Source organism: Buceros rhinoceros, unplaced genomic scaffold (assembly GCF_000710305.1).
Source record: "Buceros rhinoceros silvestris isolate BGI_N320 unplaced genomic scaffold, ASM71030v1 scaffold25061, whole genome shotgun sequence".
In the NCBI taxonomy this organism is placed as follows: domain Eukaryota; kingdom Metazoa; phylum Chordata; class Aves; order Bucerotiformes; family Bucerotidae; genus Buceros; species Buceros rhinoceros.
Window position 1 is genome coordinate 28,493 of NW_010396764.1, and position 14,378 is coordinate 42,870.

Consider the following 14,378-nt stretch of genomic DNA (forward strand, 5'->3'; position numbering starts at 1 on the left):
GTGCAGTCAGATGAAGGACCTGAAATGGTTTTACGATGAGGTATTGGATCATCTTCTGCACACGGGGCCCACTCCCCTACTTGGATGCTTGACTGGGATGCATGGCCAAATGGACTCAAACGAGATTTCAAAGGCTCTGTGTCTGAAACCAGTTCTCCAATTTTGATGTGCGACTGTGAAGCATGTCCATGGATGCTCCAACGAGGTCTAGCCGAGACCACCTCTGACACATTTTCACCAATCTTGATATTGGCATCAGATGCATGCCCATGGATGTTCCAACGAGGCCTTGGAGGAGCTACATCTGACACATACTCTCCAATCTTAATATTGGCTTCTGAAGCATGCCCATGAATGTTCCACCTAGGCCTTGAAGGCTCTACCTCTGAAGCATATTCCCCAATTTTAATATGAGCTTCAGAAACATGGCCATGGATATTCCATCGGGGTCGGCTAGATTCAACTTCAGAAGTATTGCTGCTGATTTTTATATGGGAGTCTGAAGAATGCCCGTAAGAACTTGAATCTGGCTGGTAAGTGTCCACATGAGGGACATATTCCCCCACTCTAATGCTGGCATCAGATGCATGTCCATGAATATTCCACCGCGGCCGCCTGTACTCCACATCAAATACATTTTCTCCAACTCTAACGTGTCCCTGCCAAGCTGCAGAAGGTCTGAGAACTGTATTAAAATCATACTCATTTTGCTGATGCAGTGGTGCATTGTTTTCTCCTTCCAGTGCTCCTCTCAAGACAGGCTGATTTTCACTTACTTCAGAACTCTCAGAAAGATCCGAGTTAATATTTCGGAATGCTTCATCTAGCAAAGATCCTTGAACGCTAATGGCAGCAGGTTGCTCATCTTGTGGCTTTGATAAGAAATCTTCTATATTGACACTGGATTCCGGCAAGGAATCAGCACTGTATAGGGGACTGTATGTGTTCTCTGAACTTTGGAGACCGCCTTCCGGTCCTGCTGCTTTAGGCTGGAGATGCTCGTCAGCATTATTGTTTGTTGGCTCTGGCACGGGCAGTGCTTTGTCAGCAAAAGCAGCATATTCCAGTCCAGGCTCAGATTCCTTTCTGCCAACTGCCTCATTAGAATGCATAGGTTTCATAGAAGACACCTAAAAAAAGAAATAATTATTACATTGTATGGCTAGTCACATAATCAAGCTACTTATTAGGGCACCACATTATTACATGTAAGATTTAAAATGTTCCAATTTTTCAGATGTACTATAAAGTGATAACTACTCACCCTGCTGTTACAGTGAACGTTGTATTTACAGAAATGAAATGAACTATGAAATGAACTCCCTTGAGGGAAACTTGGAACTGCAGCCTGGAGTTTATGTAAGAAAATAAACTCACCTGTGAATGTGGATCTTTCACAACAGGATTTTTATCTAAAGCCAACTGGCACTGTTTATAAGGAATAATATCTAATTTTCTTCTGTAGTTTCCATCTGGAAGCTTTTCAAGCATTTCCTTTAAGCAAAAACAATAAAATCAAAAGTCTTTAAGTACCAAGTACCATTTTCTAAATTACATTTCTCGAACTTTTTCAGAAGATACCTCGATGCGTTTTTGATCTTCTAATAGAAACTTAAGACGGGCTGTTTCCAACTTGTGTCTCTGGATTTTCCACAATGCTCTTTGTTCCCTACGGGCTGCATCATCAGAAAGTTTGCTATAATGGTCAATTAATTCCTGCCTAAAGGAACGTAAAAATAAAGCTAAGTTAGAGATTTTCATCTTTTCTTCTAAAGAGTAAGTTCTGCTGTAAGTTAGCAGTTCTTCTGTAAGTTAGCAGTTCAGAACTGAGAAGCACTTTTTAAAAAGTAGAAGCCAGAGGCTTCAATGACAGAGAATGAACAGGTGGAGAAAACAGAACTGTATTCTGAGTCAATATGTATTTCTGTAACTGCTCTTAGTAGGTCATTCATTTATTTTGAGTATTTTTAGATACAACAGAAGAAAGTGAAATACAACTAGATGCACCACAGCAATTTAAAGCATTATCAATCCTCCATCTTCTTACTCGTTTACTTTTTACTTCTGCTTTGACATACATGTGACCGTTTTTGCTGTGGGCTCAGCTTTTAATTGTAAGACGTAGTTTTTTCCTGAAATTCCGATCATAACAAAACCCAGACCGGATAGGGTTGGCACAAATCAGTGGGTCCCAGATTTCTGGGCCACTACCATTCCTCAATCACAAAATTGCTCATAGATTACTAAAAATCCTTACAGCCATCTTTTAACTGCAAACATTACCCCTATAGAGCAATGTCTGGGAAGTTCAAGCACTATAAATTTTAATACACAATAATTTTTCCTGAGCTCTTCACGATGGTTTTGGAGCATGTAAGCTTTGGGAGACTACTCAAGATATATTTACCTTGCCTTTTTTTCCAGTTCTTCTTCTAAAGCTTTTAGTCTTTTTTCTCTCTCTCTCAGCTCTCGGGCGTAGCTGAAATCATCATCAATCTCCTCCTGCTTTATTGCAAGGCGACGCTGCATAAATGTTTAACACTTTTAAAAGCCACTTTCAATACCAGCTGTTAAGCACACATCTGGAAAAAGTTCTTATTTGTACCCCATAAGCTATTCATTCACCTTCAAGACAATAAATCAAGATATCATTTCAATTATTTGCTTAGAAATACAGCCAGGCTTTAGAAATACACACAGAAATACCTCTTGGTCTTTTGCAAACTGCTCTTTCAGCTTCTGAAATTGTTCCCGTTTCTTTGCATCCAAAGCCATTCGTTCCGATATTTGTCGATCTGTAGTAAACAAAGACACTGTTAGTTTACATTAACAACCCCCCTAGAAAAACACATCAAACACCACTGCAACTTACCATTAATGGCTTTTAGTACTTTGCTAGCAGTTTCTCGAGCATGAACAATTAATTCTTGTTTGGCTATTTCCATGCGCAAATCCTAAAAAAAAAAAAAACGCAAACAAACAAAAGTGCAGATGGAAATTTGTTCTATTATTTTTGCCTTGAGAATACACCGTTGCAAAGAAACACTTTGCAATGGTTATTAATCTGTGATTACAGTACAGACATATGAACAAAGCAATTATTAAGTGATAAGTCTATTGAAAGTTAATACTCCAGACCCAGCAGCAAACCCAATTCATCATATATGATAGATTGTACACAACCCATCGTACACTGATGGCATCTGAAAAACAATTAGCTATGCAAATTACAAAAAGAGTCTTAGCTGGTTAATAACAGCTAGTTGCATTTGTTACATTAGAACCTAACCATGTTTTCAACACTGCTCAGTAGGAGGGCAAAGCTGCTGCTGCCAAGAACTGTGATGAAGTCCAAAACTCTTTTAACATATGAAATTGTGAACAAGTAACCACACACCACCTATACATTTAAACGTTATATTAAATAATTTTGTTTGTTGCGATAACAATTTAAAACAGCAGTTGACCAATGAAAAAAATTCTGACCATGAAGATAAACTCTTTCAAAGTTAGAAAAAACCCCCCAAATTAGTATTTTTTTTAAAAATCCCAAAAATAAGGTTTTTGTTTACTCATTTACCTTTTCCTCCTTGCTTATGGAACTGTACCGGGCAATTCTTTCCATTCGACCTACGTACACTGCACAATCTCTCTCTATTTCTTTGAGCTCCTCAAGCGAAAAAATAACTGAAATCCGGGGAACAGGTATATCTGACCAACATATATAATGCTGAAAAATGAGAAAATTCCTTTAAAATACATTTTGAAGATTGTAATATGTTATATTATGAACTCACATGATTTTTTTTAACTTAGCAATGCTTCAAGATACTGAATCAAGCCTTCACACAGGATCTAAAATATTTAATAATACAATCAGGTTTAGCATTTTTATTATTCAACAGGAGGAGACAGAGGTATAACGCTCCAGAACTTGGATCACGGTCAAATTCTCTCAGCTCCCCTCTTTCACCCTGAATTGGACAGGCATCTAAACTCTGATACATACTCTTACACTAGTCGTGTTCTATATGCCTAAAATTTTGCTTTTCTGAATATCCAAACTAACTGAGCCTGAGTAACTCAGTGCTGACTGCATCTCTTCTATCAAAAGTTAGGTTTTGTTCACTTATATCCCTCCCAGTTCCCCAATTGATAGGAACTGACAGGAACATAAATAACACGCACCTACAGGAAAGAGCTCTACTGAAGATACACGTCTCGAAAATGCAGCCAGTACACATCGCAGAGTTCCTGTTCTCTAAGCTAAGTATCTTAGGTCCTTCTGCTTCACCTCAACATCCCTCAGTCTCTGAAGCTGTTCTACTCAGTGCAGAAAATGGTAAGTGAGCTTTAAAGAAACGAAAAGAGGGTGCACATGCATGCTCACGCTGGATCTCAGTCTGCTGGTAAAAGCCAGAAGATGGGATGCCCAGAGCTGTGTTCCTGGGGCTGTGTTAGCCTAAGCAAAAGGGAAGAGCCAGATGTTCAGAGCATTATTATGGAAAGGGATGAAATGAGACAGGCACTCTCAGATAGGTGGAAGACGATTGAACCTGGGTGCCCCATATCCTGGGGGATATTAGGATACTGTGTTAGTAACCGATAAAGATGTAATTTAGAATGGAATTGATGGCTGGCATTGTTTTATAAAAAATCCAGTACTACTCGCACACTCAAGTCATGGTTTGAGAGTCCTTATCGGAGCAGACTCAGGAGAACTAGCAGAAGGTCATCTCACTTGAGATACTTGGCTTATGCCTGGTATCTGATAGCAGACATCTGTTACTGAGCTGCTCAGCTCTGTCAAGACTGTCCATCTCTGATCTTATAAAGAGAATATTAGTTAATTTGGCAAGAGTGCCTATAGACTTTAGACACCTCTGTGGTTGTTTCATTGTTAGACATACACAGAGAAGAAGGAAGACAAAGTTCTCTTTATTCATATTTTGCAGGACAAGTCTTGTCCTTTATAAGAAAAACATGTTAAACTATCTCAGCACTTCTTGGAAATGTAGTGATAGAGCTGAAATACAAGAGCTACGCAGAACTGAGTCAAGACCTGCTAAGTGAGGCACCTTTAAAAAAAAAAAAAACGTGAGTATGAGTTGTGTGAACAATGGAAGGCACTTGCTTGGAAGCCTAAAACATTTCTGTTTTCAATGCAAAGGAAAATAATAAATACAGCACACACGTTGCATCTGATAAATTCGATGCTGCTGGAAATCTGTATTTCTGCAGTTAGCAAGCTGAGTGGATAATCGGCTCACAACTATCTGCAAGCAAGTCACTGCCTTTCATGAATCAACATCCTACTTATGCAATACCAGTTGTCAGTGAAGGAGCAAACTTTATAAAAACCTAGAAACTGAAGAGAGCCAGTTAATGTAACAAGAAGGAACCGAACCAAAACTTACCCTAGGACAGCACAATTTCAGCAAGTTTATGGTTTTCCCGCATATGTATACATCGTTAGCGATATGTTTAAGAAATACAGGGACGCAATCTTCTACTTCTTTCGAAATCAAAACATAACCGTGAGTCCAGTAATGTTTATCTACATATCACACAAAAAGATCAAAGTATATATTTTTAATTAACAGCACCAATTTTACAAACTAGAAATGTTCCACATATATATATACTGTACCTCTGAAACAAAGATAATCTTCATTCACCTGGATCATAAATTCTCCATAAACATCTCTGAATACACCACTATACACCCAATCGTAGATAAACCTAAAAAAAATAGTAATCGTACAATATTGCAAATTCCTTCTCAACTTTATTATAACCAAACAAGAAGTATATTCTTTAAAACAGCAAAACACACAAGCTATAGGCAGGATAAAAACCAGCAATTAATTGCTGTCACTCTCTTATTTAAACACACGCACAGGATTGTGTCTCTACATTCTTCTTATAAGAAAGCATTTTTATAGAGAACATTCCAGTGATAATTACTTTAGGATGAAAGAACATTGCTTTAATTAAAACAATCTTTTTATTTCTGTATATTAATTTACCAATATGTATTAAAAATTTTTAGAAATCTTTGCAGCACATCAATAGCATAGGGAGAGATAAGGAGGAAGGATTTATTTTCAAGAGAGGTTAACTTTAGTAAGGAGAAACTGAAAGGGTATAGAACAAAGGTGCGACCCCAATCAGTTTTTCCCCAGACCTAGAGACATTTCTAATATAGATGCAATAACGACAACTACTGTTTTGGAATATTTATTCACGCTTTTTCGTATTTCCTCTGTGTGAAACCAAACCTTTGGAGAAATTAAAAAATCCAGTTATCTGAAGCCATGGATAAAAAGGCTCAGAGCACCTTGAAGCTCATCTTTTCATTTCTTACGGGTTGCAATACTAACACTGTTTCTAGACGTTGGGTCAGTGTAACAAACAGGAAACATTTAGCACAGGAACAACCATTCAATTTTAAGGTTGTAAGTAAAAAGTTAAGAACTTGTAAAGTGTTAAACCTGGTGTTCCTACAATTTATTTAAGCAACAGCACCTGTTACTTAATTTCATTTTGGTTAACAAATGAGTGGGACAACACTTTCTCCAGATTACGGAGGTCTCTTTCCATGGCAGCTCTGATCATACGTGACTGATGTTTCAACAGAGATCTGCACCAAATTTAGTAGTGAATGCTGCAGACATCCCATACTATAGGCATACTTTCTGCCCTTGGTATTTCAGAAATCTGACTATTTTCTGTAAGTTGCAGGGCAGGTGCTGCGAAGATATTTCAATGAATGTTCTGGTAAATCTGAAATTAGATTTTTCCAAAGGGCATTTTACATAGAAGGAAGAAAAAACCAGATGGGTAGCCATGAGAGGAACCTTAAGAGTATTTTGACAGATTTTGGTTTTGTATTTGTAGTATCAATACAGCTATTAAGTATCTTTGTAAACCGATGATGGACTACAGCTATAAACCCTAAAAATAGCTATTTTTAAAAAATCAGAGTTTCTTTAGAAGTCTATAACAATTTCTAAAGTCGTGTGCACTGTTTAATAAAACTGTTGCAGTCAAGGAACTCTACTTCCTATTATTACATCTACCTAATGAACAACAGATTTTTTTTTTTTATTATTTTTGCTTACTGAAAAGCACAGCGGAAACAACAGCGGAAATAAGCATGAACCTTCCCAGTTTGTGGAACACCAAGAGAAAGATGAGAATTGACAGTTTCAGGATTTTACTACAGGTATAAGAAGAAAAAAAAATAGAAGTTTATCTGAGTCTTAAATTCCAGTATGAATTTCCTGGATCAGCAGCAGAAGTCTTATTTACATGCATGTATTTACTAATCTAGTCACACATAAAACCTTTATGGTGTTACTGAGCTGGAAAAGGGAGGGAAAGAAGGATTCAGTAAAATGAGTTGGTTTTAATATGTATTTTGCCACATCTTATATTTTCTCTGAAAATGGTAAAAGCCATTGTTAAATTAGCAGAGTTACTCATCAGATTACTGATCAGAACTGCTCTTAAACATAACTACGCAGAGAACAGTATGGACACACCTTGTGTATGGTTCACAGCTTGTCTTCAACAAAGACAGAAGAACTGGATAATGCTCATTGCTGCAGTTGTTGAGAGCCTCTTTGTACAAGTACGAAAGCAATTTAACACCCTAAACAGAGAGAAAAATATTCTAATGTAAGGCAACGAGCTTTGCTACGGCTTTAACAACAAGAGAGTCATAAATACACAGCTTTACATGTTTCACTAGGCACAGAAGGCAGAACTCTTATCACCTGCTCCAGCTATCTGCAGTTAAGATCACTTTATCTGAGCTAGTTACCTCAAGCTCACTTTATAGTCATTGGAGGAAAAGAGGTAGGTTTAGAGTGGGATTCATCTGACTTGCTACAAACATCTTTGGAATGAAATCAAATGCACTCTAAGGCTTTTTTTGGGTCCTTTGTTTACTTTAGGAACTGAAAACGCAAGAAAAAATTCCAAATTTTAAAATATCTAAAGGATCATGGCATTTAACTGGAGGTCCAAGGTCACATCTTTGGCAACAGAGAGACCACAACTAAAAATTTAATGTAAAATCCTACCTAATTTTGAGGAATATTAACATTGTAACCCAAACCAAACACAGAAACATTGAATTCATTATCACCGTAGGAAATGAAGCACCAGCTCCACCACCGATCCCCAGCGTTGTTGTTCCTATGCCACAAAGTTCAGCTAAATACCTGAAAAACAGTATTAAAGCGTATGTAACAATTTCAACCAGAAGCTCTCAGATCACTGTGGTGAACTTCGCTAAAGTTGAGTATCATACAACAACCCTACTGTATCAGCTGAAAGATAACAGGGATAACAAAGAAACTCAATATAAAGACCTTACACGTTTTCCCTAGAATCTTCTGGATACAAAGAAATCTTTCTGTTAAAATAGAGGAAAATTACTGAAAGGCTATGTAAGAACGCAAACGTAACGTTGTCTCTTTTAGCGTATGTGAAGAAATAACTTGTCTCCTTTTTCTGCTAAGAAAAGCTTAAATATTTAATATTATTCTCTTACCTCAACTGACGACCTAATTTTCTGAAGAGAAAGCTGATTGTTAGAAGACTTAAAGTAGGCGGTGTTGACAAAACACAGGCTCGGTAATACTGAAGATACTTTCTCAACCCGCTTGTGAATGCCTAGTATCAACAGAAAATAATTGAAGTCTTACTGTTAAAGCTGTTAATAGTCTATCTCACATCAAATGCACCAATATAAAAACCCCTTTTACTAAAATAATTTGCATATGCAGGTAAGAGGGACCTGCACACCGAAGTAAGGGGAAAGCAAGAGTCCATGAAACTTCAGACATTCGAATTAGCCAGATGACTCCTCTGTACTCTTTACACGTACAAAACATGGAGCCTGTACCCACGATCAGTATAATAAAGCCTCATGGTTCAGCTTCTTCACATTGCCCTTTGAGGAGCTACCTCGTTCTCCAACAGCTGTAATAGGAACCTAGGGAAACCCACTTCCTTACTTTCATGCCTAAACTGGATACTGGAAAACACTCGTCTAGAACTTTTTCTAACAAGGCAAGGAGGGAGACCTTCCTACTAAATTTCTGTTAACATTGCTGAAAATGGAATAGTTAGAAGGAATACATTTTTATAACCAATCCTAACAACTCTTATTCACTAGAAAGAGATGACAACACCCGGTATTACACAGTGTTTGTATGGTTCAGCGTAACACACAGAAGCTGGACCGGGAAAATTTGCACATAATTCTGAACTGGGAAAAAGTAAAGCTATTAAATACTATATTTATCTATTTCAGTTTTTAACTTTACAAAAAATAGATATTATATATATACATACTGTATTAATAAAGTCCTCGTATTTTAATTCTATAAATCTTAATGTATAAATATGTCATGTTTTTAAAACACCTAAAAATGACATTCCTTTAGCTCTTGACAGAACATTATGACTGAACAAATCTTCAGGTAATGAAGATCTTTTACCATGTGTTTCAGTGCAAGCAAGCCCTAAGCACACTGAGCTGTGATTTCAACACAGTGGCACTGATCATTGCTGACCTGGGATGAGCATTATGCTTAAAATGCTTTGCAGTTTTGACGAATGCAGCAATTCCAGCTTTACACGAAGTCAAGGTTCCCTTCTGTACCTACAGTAACTGACCCATTATATCTAGATGATTTAACACAATGTTTTACCTGAAAGACAAGTCCTTTGCTGTATGAAGAATCTAAAACTGGCTGAAGGGAAAAACGACTTAGTCGTGTATAATAGGTTCCATACTCTGCGACTTCCGAGAGCAGGTTATGCATCGTCTCTGGTGAAGTTCCAGATACGTACACCCCCTCCTTTATCACAAATGTCTGAGCAGCCTAAAAGGATACAGGGAGGAAAAAACTCTGCAGATTCAAATATTACATAGCTGTATTCTGAATTAAAATAGGAAACATTTACACGCAAAAATAACTCCAGACAGATTTTCAGTTAGATACTCTGCTGACTGAAACTATATAACCAGGACAGTCTGATAAACATATTAAACTGCAGCAGAACTTCAGGACTACAAAGAGTATTTTCAAATATATAGAATAAGACTCATTAACAAATTCCTTAAAGAAAATCCAATCTACAAAACTATTTCCAGCTTTATTTTCAAGTATTCATAATCCTATTTTCACTTAGAGAAGAGACTACAAATACTCTTAGCCTATAACATCATTACTGCAATATATAAACACTGCCTTAAAAATCTTCCACACCTGATTGAGTGAAAATGTAGTGGATACCACACCAATGAGGACATTCAAGACATCCTTAACCAGTTCAGGTTCTTTCATTAGCAGAAGCTGTGGAAGCTGAAGTACAGTATTACTAAACAGCTGCAGTTCCCCTTCTCGAAGTTTGTAAAATTTGTCAAAAGCTTCTCTCCCAGCCTCAGTAAGATATGGTTCCTCTTTTTTGCCAGGTGGGCTGTGGCAAAGTAAACACAACATTACAAGGTGGTTATATGAAAAGAAGGAAGTATCTCTCCTAAAGAAAAAAAGATGGCATTTCAGAATTTTACACAGCCAGTACTGACATATAGTATGTGTTCAAGGGAATGTGCATTCAGTCAATGAAAGTGTAGCCCAAACCTCGTACAGTGAAGAAATAAGTAGATAATTTGAACAGGGACAGAAACCTTGACAGAGAATTAACAGCTGCTTCTTTTGTGGCCTTCCCTTATGCAGTTTTCAAATTAGGAAAATAAGGTCAATATATACCAAATTTCCAGGGTCCATGTAATACTAATACTCAAATATGTTAAATAACAATACGCTCAAAATACTCTGTCTTGCATTAGCACATTCTCGCTCTTCCCAGTGAGGATTACTATACCCTCCCGAAGAATTTCTCCTCCCAATTCTTCCAAAAATTCTGAATTCTAGTAACATGTGTAACAGGTATACGGTCTGTATTTGATTCTAAGATCCTTACAGTCTAAATGGTAGCAAGACTAGGAACAAAGCCAGTAAGCTGCAATGTCTTTCAAAAATCTTCCTATGGAATGGCTGCAATCTAAGAAATATTTTGTTGAAACTACACAACCTTTATTCCTTTCTCAGTCATTAATGCCATATATTGAATCATGTGAATCAAATATGGGTATTTCACTATTTATACTGAGGTCATTTGGAACTAAGGTAAAATGACCCTTCACACATTTACATATGATGCACAGTAAATTTGCCAGTAACATCAGACACATACTACCCAATTCTTTCCCAACATCTTCGTTTGCTGGGTCCATATGTAAGCACTGCATCCCACAAGTCTATGTCTGGAGTCATGCTTGGTTCTGACTGAGAATCGGGGGTCAGATTGGATGCTGACTGGAATCCCTCATCTTCTGACTGGTCTATGCTTTGGGGAACCTGTCAGAGAGTTCAAATGTTACTATACATGAAAATATTTTACTGAAGAAACATATGCTAATGAAGAAGACATTCTGCTATCATTCACCATCAGGTGACTCTCCATGACTCAACCTGTGTCGTCCACCCTCTCTTTACATCTATTTTAAGTTTTTCCCGTAAGCACTCTCTTCATTTGATAAGCCTCTACGGGTATCAATGCCTATACGTAAAGCAACAATCACCATCAAAGTAACATACTAAGTTGTCAGTGTTAAACTTGAAACTTACTTCTTTGGTAAGACGTAGTTCTACAAATCGAGAATGTAAGGTCTGGATGTTCAGCAGTACATAACACAAAATCATAATGCTCGGTATTTAACTTTAGCAAACAATTCAGGCCCTAATTCTTCAAATTTGTAAACATTTTGTTAACTGTGATTAACACAGTTTGTTCCCTTATGCTTTTTCACATGGAGAAAATCTGCAGGTGTCCAAACAGTGTATATGCTGCGTCCTCAACTCGCACTCAACATGAGCTGTATGTGCAGAATAGTACCCAATTTTAGTAGCAGACAATCACAGCCACGTAAAAAGCAGTGCACTCCTCAAGACATCACAAATTTTCCAGTCTGATGGAAAGAGCACAGCACTTACTCAAAAAGGTTGTGCCTCCCCTCAGTTACGACTTACATCCACATGTCCACACTGAATGGCACAGCGGTTTTCTTTTTTAACGTGTCTGCCTTCCAGTTCCAGTTAAGACCCCAAGTTAAGGGAATTGCAAGAGCTATCCATATGTTACACAAAGGGAACAAAATGAGGATTAAAAGTATAAAAAAACCTTACATACACACAGTACAACTGGAAAACAAAGGAAAAGCCCCCAACAATCTAGTACCTCTGAGAATAAAACACAGCAAAAACAAACAGAACGGACAGCAAAAGGGGAAAAAGAGACAGAGCAGCAACTGCACATACCGAAAAGGTAAAAAGTCAGCGGGAACTAGGAGGTCCAATGAAGTATAATAATGGAAAAAAAATTTTTTAGACACACAACAAGCCAAGAAAAAAATAAAACAAGACACGTAATACAATCCGAACAGCAAAGCACAATCAATCAGACAGGAATGTTTAACAGTAACGAGTAAGCAACAACACGAAGGAGTTCAATATACGTAGCTGGCAAAAATGCAAGCAAAAGATTGTGAGGGTGGGGAAGGCACAGATACAGCTGATGGCTTAACTTCATAAAGCCTACAGCCACATGATGGCTTTTCACACAGCTGCAAGACAAGACCAGTGTTTTCATTATCATACATCTCTGTATCCAAAAAGCTTATCTGGTTCTCAGCAGAGGATCCTAAATTCCAATGCTATATGCTTCTATGACAAAGTAAACAACCACCTATGTTTTAAACCGTCATTTCAAAGTGGCGTATTGAAAGCACACACGCACTCTGTAAGTCCAAAACAAATGATACCGTACTTTAATCGCAAGCCCAGATAAATCTGCGTTGTCAGGCACTGGCGGCAAATCCAACTTGATGTCCATATCGTACGTACGACTATGGACGAGAGCACCGAAGAGTGAGACCCGCGTTTCTTTCTCAAACTTGTCACCAGCTGGATAGTTCTGTGAGAACAGCCCTATGGCAGGGAGTCCAGTGCCAGGTGCAGCCTCCATTATCTGAAGTGTCTTTTGAATTGTGTCGTTGAACTGACATTCTTCATTTGTTATCAGAGACTGTATATCAGCTTCAAATACACTTACATCGTAATAATCATAACCCTGATACTTGACGTTTCTCCCAACATATTTGTTGTTCAGAAAGTAGTCCTTTTTTTGTGGTACAAGCTGAGGAGGACCTGTCCCAGCGAGCTGTACTAAGAGATCCAAGACAGAATTAACTTCAGTAAACGGTAAGCATTCAGCTGTTTCCAGTTCCTCCACAAGTCCCTCCAGTCTATCTGCCTGAGCACCTAGGCCACCAACTCTCAAGTTGAAAGACAACATCAAAATTTTGTTTTTCACTGGAAGCCTGGAAACATTCGATTGCAGCTTACGAGCCTCATCTTGAAAAAGGTTTATGAACAAGGCATTATAAGCAACCCTTTTCAGATTTTGCTTAGCCCTTCTCTTGCTGATCTTCTGCCTGCCCAGGTGGACCTTCCATGGCAAACCTGTCAAGTGTGCTTCACACAAATCACTGAACAACTGTGTAATGCTCTCCATTTCAAACCGTCAGGTTACAGCAGTCACAGTCTGGGTGTCTGGTTTCATGCGAAGACCTGTAAAATATCAGGAAAAGGAAAAAATGCACGTAACGTATATGAGAAATTGATAAGTATACTTTAAGTTAAACGGCCCAAAATGAGAGTGAAGAAAACCGACATAGCACACATTTAGGACATGAGCTATAAAAATAACACTATAACTTTGATCACAAAGCAAAGCGATGGTGGTGCAAGCTTCATTCCAGATGCCCGATTTTGCTCAGCAGACTGAAATAGAACAGAAAACACTGTCCTGATCTAATACAGGATTCACATGAGAACACCTACAAACGCTCTACCACTTCAGCTTTTCTCAGGAGACATCCACCACCTCCCTCCCACCTGCGCAATGCCCTCAGCAGAAGTCACGGGGCATGCAGAGAGTGGGCCAGAAGATATGGGCAAGATGCGGGTGCTGACGGTGCCAGGCAGTGCAGGGCTGGCCCGCACGACACCGACAACCCCGGGAAGGCTCTGAAGCATCTACCGAAAATGTGCGGGAGGTGCCAGCGCCACCCCGGAAGAGCTCCCGGCGGCGGGGACGTCCCCTCTGGACCAAGCTGAGCCCAGCCCTTCCACCCCCGAGAAACGTGAGCCAGTCTCCTCCTCGCCCCCAGCCAGGGCGCGCTGACAGCATCAGCACCGCCCCTGCACAACCCCGCACCCCGTGGGGCTGCC

The 14,378-nt window shown here is 38.7% G+C and overlaps 1 protein-coding gene across 1 annotated transcript in view; it reads right to left on the reverse strand.

The window, feature by feature from the left end:
- TUBGCP6 (tubulin, gamma complex associated protein 6) overlaps positions 1-13,659 on the reverse strand; it is a 22,543-nt gene extending 8,884 nt beyond the window's left edge. The window contains exons 1-16 of the mRNA XM_010145984.1: positions 12,913-13,659; positions 11,281-11,444; positions 10,290-10,500; positions 9,729-9,902; positions 8,564-8,685; positions 8,156-8,231; positions 7,548-7,657; positions 5,651-5,742; positions 5,418-5,557; positions 3,581-3,730; positions 2,873-2,954; positions 2,707-2,795; positions 2,408-2,523; positions 1,582-1,720; positions 1,378-1,494; positions 1-1,130 (exon numbers count right to left, since the gene is read on the reverse strand). Coding sequence (XP_010144286.1) covers positions 1-1,130; positions 1,378-1,494; positions 1,582-1,720; positions 2,408-2,523; positions 2,707-2,795; positions 2,873-2,954; positions 3,581-3,730; positions 5,418-5,557; positions 5,651-5,742; positions 7,548-7,657; positions 8,156-8,231; positions 8,564-8,685; positions 9,729-9,902; positions 10,290-10,500; positions 11,281-11,444; positions 12,913-13,659 — 3,659 coding nt within the window. The remainder of the gene's footprint in view (positions 1,131-1,377; positions 1,495-1,581; positions 1,721-2,407; positions 2,524-2,706; positions 2,796-2,872; positions 2,955-3,580; positions 3,731-5,417; positions 5,558-5,650; positions 5,743-7,547; positions 7,658-8,155; positions 8,232-8,563; positions 8,686-9,728; positions 9,903-10,289; positions 10,501-11,280; positions 11,445-12,912) is intronic.
- Between the last annotated feature and the right edge of the window lie 719 nt (positions 13,660-14,378).